At 35.9% G+C, this 6000-nt stretch overlaps 1 protein-coding gene across 3 annotated transcripts in view; it reads right to left on the bottom strand.

The window, feature by feature from the left end:
• Positions 1-200: 200 nt before the first annotated feature.
• CkIIbeta (casein kinase II subunit beta) overlaps positions 201-6000 on the bottom strand; it is an 84352-nt gene continuing 78552 nt past the window's right edge. For all 3 annotated transcript variants that reach the window (XM_067136581.2, XM_067136583.2, XM_067136582.2), the window contains exon 6: positions 201-1154. In XM_067136581.2, the coding sequence (XP_066992682.1) occupies positions 1046-1154 (109 nt within the window). In that variant the 3' untranslated portion in view covers positions 201-1045. The remainder of the gene's footprint in view (positions 1155-6000) is intronic.

The following is a 6000-nucleotide window of genomic DNA, read 5'->3' as shown; positions in this document are numbered from 1 at the left end:
TTCATAAATTATCTACATATACAATATGAGGGGGGGGGGGGAGACATTGCTTCTAAACAATTATGAACACCAATAAAAACACATTTCTATTAATTTAAGAAGTGTGTGTCAAGAATAAATTCACAATATTAAAAAGTTCCTGCTTTTGAACGGTTTACAAATTAAATTAGGATCTGGTGTAATGTATTAACAAACTACAATACATGTCCCTTCATTTTTAATAGTAATGCTTTAGAGGATAATAGCTGAAGTTACACCACTGCATAAGAAATGCAAGGAACGTCATCAAATTCCAAAAAATATTTCACGTCATAATTTAAACAAGTATTTACAAATGATCAAAATCTACTAACATTTAAGAGTGTGCACACAGGATCACAGAATGGCACGAAAATGATAGCTACTGTAGATGAAACAAGGAGGAGGAAGAGGAAGAAGAAGCAGGAGAACACAACAAAAAACAGTTGCAATTGCAAAATTCAACAAAAGCATGGATTTCTACACATGAAAGTGAAACTGCACATCAAATTCCAGCATTCCACTTACACACACAGAAAACCTGAGATATCCAAAATTGGAATAGAGACTTTCTACTCAACTTCATATGAAAACATCCACATAATCTTCAACCACAGTGCTGATCACAACATATCTAGCTTAAATTTACAGTACAATGATCTTTGTTGATGTGTAGGTACGATGCAAGGTTTTCTAACACGATGGTTATCACTCACACAATTCACAGAAAATTTATTTTCTTAGTCTTCACATCCATATAAGAGCAGTACATACCAATTTCCACAACAAAGCAACATTTTGTTGTTGTTGCATTTTCATGAATTGTCTCAAGTTTCAAGTCAATCCATCGTAATCTGAACCGTAATAACAAAGGGAGACGATTTCTCGGGAGTGGAAATTACTCTGCCTTCTTGATAATAGTTCACAATTTTGGCTAAATGGATATGATAACTATAGTCCATTGTGTGAAGAGCTACTAGCAGTAGCCATATGTTCACAGTCCTAAACCTCACAAACATGGCTGCTCTCAACGTTTGCCGTTGTTATAGCTCATCGCACGCAGAGGTGCTTTAAAATTCGAGGCAGCCTGTTGCTGGATTTGATAAGCCAAAGGATGTATCTTGAAGCCATACAATCTGTAAAATTCATGAAAATAAATTAACACTAGTAATTATAGAATATTTTCAATATATATATATATATATCTATAAAACTTCGTGAACTAGATTTCCTTCTCTGCAAATGCAAAAAATGATAACAGATCTCATGAAACTCTCAAACAACTTGAAGGTTATTTCTAAGCTTGATCCTACATGTGGCTAATACAGGACACATTATTAAAAAGGTGCAAGCCTGTGAAATGTCTAGAATTGAGTAATTATTCTGCTTATACAAATATTACTATTTATAAACTATGTACAGAGTTGAACTAATATGAACAGTGAATGTATAATTAGAGAAGTATCTTCTTTTAAACCATAAGAAATAGCCAAAGTGTCTTATTTCGGTTAAAAATGCAAGATCCCAATACATACATTCTTCCCACAGAACAGAGTCCAAGCCATTCTATTTTATTTGATCCATCGGTAAACTATTATAACTAACAACATGAGATCTGTGAAGCCATCACTTTCATATCTTTTTCAACCCTTCTCTTTCTCTTGGCAATGCAATACAACTGTTAATCCGGATAATGAGTTTATTTGGATCTATTATGAAGAAAGCATTTCTATATTAAATTCACTATTAAAAATAATAGGTTTAAATCAAAGATGAATACTTTTTTAAATTTAGCAGAAATTTAACAGCAACAAAAAAAGGAAAACATTCTAAAATGATTCCTTTTCAATTTTTCCTTTTTTTGTTGCTGTTGACAATGATGAATTCCTCTTGAGGTAACAATAAATTCACTTTGAAACAAAATAATACAGTAGAAGTCGGTTATAGCGAGAATTCACATCAGCGGAAAATTTACTCGCTACAGCGGATTGTCGTTACATCCAAATTTTGTACAAAAGTCGGAAAACAGCCCATACACATAATAGGTATGAAACGGCAATCAGATTGTTCAAAACTTGCGTTACCACGGATGACATCCACACTACGGCTTACTTGTTAGTAATTTTTTTTGAAATCCGACACTACGTGAAAGTGTATGTTTAATTTCATTCTGAAAAAAAAAATTAAAAAAAATACAGTACCGTATTTTTCCAAATCTAAGACAAACCCCAGTTTTCCTTCAAAAAAATTTAAATCAGGCTCAAAAAGTGCCCTGTAAAATCATACAAATACCTTTGTTGTACAGTACGCACTTTTAGACTATTATTTGACGCCGAACATAGGCTTTCGTTATGCAACTTTTTCGCAGCTGCATAGTTATTCTTTATTTCCGTGGGTTTAATGACCATTAACTTGACTGGAGGGATAGAAGGCTAATAAAGAATTTGTATATAAACCAGAGAGCAAGAGTGAGAATAGGAGATGAGTTGAGTGAAGAAATTGAATTAGGAAGAGGTGTAAGACAGGGCTGCTCTTTATCACCGACACTGTTCAACATCTATCTCGAAGAAATAATCAATGAAAGTTTTAATGGAAATAGTGGGGTTTGTGTTGGAGGTAGGAGAGTAGAATGTATAAGATTTGCAGATGATATGGTTGTGATGGGAGAAAGCGAATGTGAAATGATACAAATGTTAGATAAACTCAACATGAAACTAGAAGAATATGGAATGAGAATTAATAAGAAGAAGACCAAAAGTATGATAATTGGAGGAAAAGATAGAAGTTGTCATATTAGTATAGGAGGAGAAGAAATGGAGCAAGTCAGTAACTTCAAGTATTTGGGAAGTATGATCAGAGATGATATGTATTGCACAACAGAAATTAAGAAAAGAATTGCCATAGCAAAAGAAGGCTTTAGGAAAAAATCAAAATTATTTTGTGGACCACTAAACAAAGATTTGAGGAAAAGACTTGCTAAGTGTTACATTTGGAGCATAGCGCTCTATGGTGCAGAGACTTGGACATTGAGAAAGAAAGATGAGAGAAGATTGGAGGCACTAGAGATGTGGGTATGGAGGAGAATAGAACGAGTGAAATGGGAAGACCGGGTAAGGAATGAGGAGGTATTACGAAGAGTTGGAGAAGAACGAAGTATGTTATAAACCATTAGAAGGAGAAAAATGAACTGGATCGGACATGGTTTGAGGAGGGACTGTTTACTGAAAGAAGGAATAGAAGGAATGGTGAAAGGCAAACGAGGAAGAGGAAGGAAAAAATATCAAATGTTGGACAATATCCAAGGAAATAAATATTCGGACATGAAAAACTTGGCGCAGGACAGGCAACAGTGGAAGAGGTTCATCCCATGACAAGACCTGCCATAAGGCAGAATACCTAGATAGATAACTTAAAATTGGCATCATAATACCGAAGGGAACCCGTTGAAAATTTGCTGGCAATACCTATTCCATGCGTCTCTACAATATGGTGATCCGTCAGGAACATACTTTACTTTACTTTTACTCAGCGTCAGATATAACTGGCTACCGCTACACGCACGTCTCGCTTGCCGGGTTTGGCCAACTTCAGCGGCTAGTGATGTATAGACCTAATCGCGGACGTTGAAGGTCAACGAACGAGTTTATTGCGCCACGGTATGGCCATTCCGCCCTAGCGTTTTTCGTGCACATACCTCACAATTTCATTTTTGACTTGCTTAAAGTGTCCCTGTTGCAGACCACTGAATTTACTTTTTTGTACAGTAGGCCTACACAATTTTTTAGCTATCTTTTGTCTTCACGCTGACGCCAAATATCGGCTTTAGTTAGGCCTATGTCATATTTTCTGCGACTGCACAATTATTTAATAACCATTAACTTAAATTTGGCATCATAATATCGACGAGAATCCGTTGAAAATTTGCCGGCAATACCTGCTCCACGTATCTTTACGACTATCCATCACGAAAATATTCCTGCTTCCCAGAAAACTTAATTTTACTAAAAGTCAGGTACAGTAGACGCGTTATAACTCTGCCACTGAATAGCCGTGGCCTTTCTAAAAATTCGAAGGTTCGCATGTTTTGATTCTATACTGCAGATTTGAGAAAAGTTTTTGTAGAGGCTAATAGAATGTCATTCTCTCTTCACTATTTCCCAAGATACAGTGACGTTCCACAGAGGCACTGTACAACCGGTTGTCACGGCTAGCGATGTACAATAGAGGCGGTCGTTTATTGTCAAGGAATTTTGTGTGTGCGTGTACGTGCGAAAAGAAGCAGCATGGTTACCAATGCAACGCAACCCTTGATTTTTTGCACGAGATTCTGAGGGGGGGGAAGAGGGGAAACAAAGTCTTGGATTCGGAGAAATACAGTATCACTCCAGAGTTTTATTCATCAAATGTTGTCACCTAACCTAACTGTAGGCCTATATGTGTCGTGAAAACATATTTGAAACGCATGTAGAGAAATGAGTTATCCTCGCTAAAAATTTACATGTGAATAGCCTTTACAAACCTTAACTAGACACGAGAAAAAATTAATTATCCTCTGAAATCAGTGATGTACTCTGCCATATCTCGAGGTGTATTACATTCTTACTTAATTTCAGTACCTATATACCGGTAACATTAAGAGATCGTTTACTTCAGCCATTATTTTTAACAAGTTAACAACTGCTACCGGCCACGTAATTTACGCATTTATTAAGAAAATTTGTTATCCTCTTTCATTTCGAATTTTCTTTAGAGAACAGCAGTCGCTGGGTATTACTAATCGACTCCAACATCGCCTTGGAATGTCGACAAGAGAGCTCGCAAATGCACATAGTGAGAAAACTGTACCGTACCAAAGTTGATCGATCTCATTTTGTGGCCAATGTTTCAGTTTCCTTATTCAACAGCGTCATCTTACCTAACTTAACCATACTATACTGTACATATGATGAAACCATACTTCAAGCGCCAGTAGAGAAATGATAACCTTCTTGCTATAAATTTACGTGACAATAACTTTTCCGTAATTTAACCAGACGCGAGACAGTATAAACTAACCTCTGAAATCAAATATGCACTCTATCATTACTCAAGGTGTATCCCAGTTTTACTTAACTGCAATATTTAACATCAAAATTAAGCGATCGTTTAGTCAGCTTTTATTTTTAACAAGTTAAGAACTGTTATCGGACACATTATTTACGCATTTCTTACGAAAATATGTTCTCTTTCATTTCAAATTTTCTTTATGGAACAGCAGTCGAGGGGTATTATTGCTAATCGACTCCGACATCGCCTTCGAATGTTGACGAGAGAACTCGCTAGTGGACATAGTGAGGAAACGATACCGAAGATAATCGATTGCATGCAGCATTTAAACCTAAGAATTTCATTTTTTGTCCGTATTGAACTGAGAAGGATGATAGGAAAAACTTAAAACGGTCCACCTTTTCAATACAAAAAGTTATATTTTATTTATAACATGTATTTGTACTTGGAACTAGTTTCGACGCTGTGTTTGCGTCATCATCAGCCAAAATGGGAAACAGGCAAGCATGTAGGCATTTATGTTACACAAGGCGTTACATTAAACAATACACATCTTACAAGGAGATAAAAACAGGGACGAATATAGGAAACAAATGAATCGTTGAGAAAACAAAAGTTATACAAATTAAAAATAACCTTAACCACACATCTTGCAGTGCAAAAGTGTTCTTCTTGAATGATTCCTGAATGTAAAACACACGCGCACACATTTCTGAGGAGCCAGCAGGCAGGACAAAGTAAAGTGAAACCTTAAGAGTTCTTCTGAGAAGAGTTCATCATTTTTCTATGTTCCGACTAACTAATGAAGTCTCCCTTGAGTTCCTGATAAACATATACAACAGGAAATTCTCCTTCACTCTCCACACTAGCTATAAAGAACAACGGTAAAATTTTAAATATTGCGTAGAGACGTGAAAGCATGATTTTGAACATGAT

This window comes from Anabrus simplex, chromosome 1, assembly GCF_040414725.1.
Source record: "Anabrus simplex isolate iqAnaSimp1 chromosome 1, ASM4041472v1, whole genome shotgun sequence".
In the NCBI taxonomy this organism is placed as follows: Eukaryota; Metazoa; Arthropoda; class Insecta; order Orthoptera; family Tettigoniidae; genus Anabrus; species Anabrus simplex.
The sequence above is the reverse complement of the archived record's forward strand: the minus strand, read 5'-3'. Positions and strand labels throughout refer to the sequence as shown.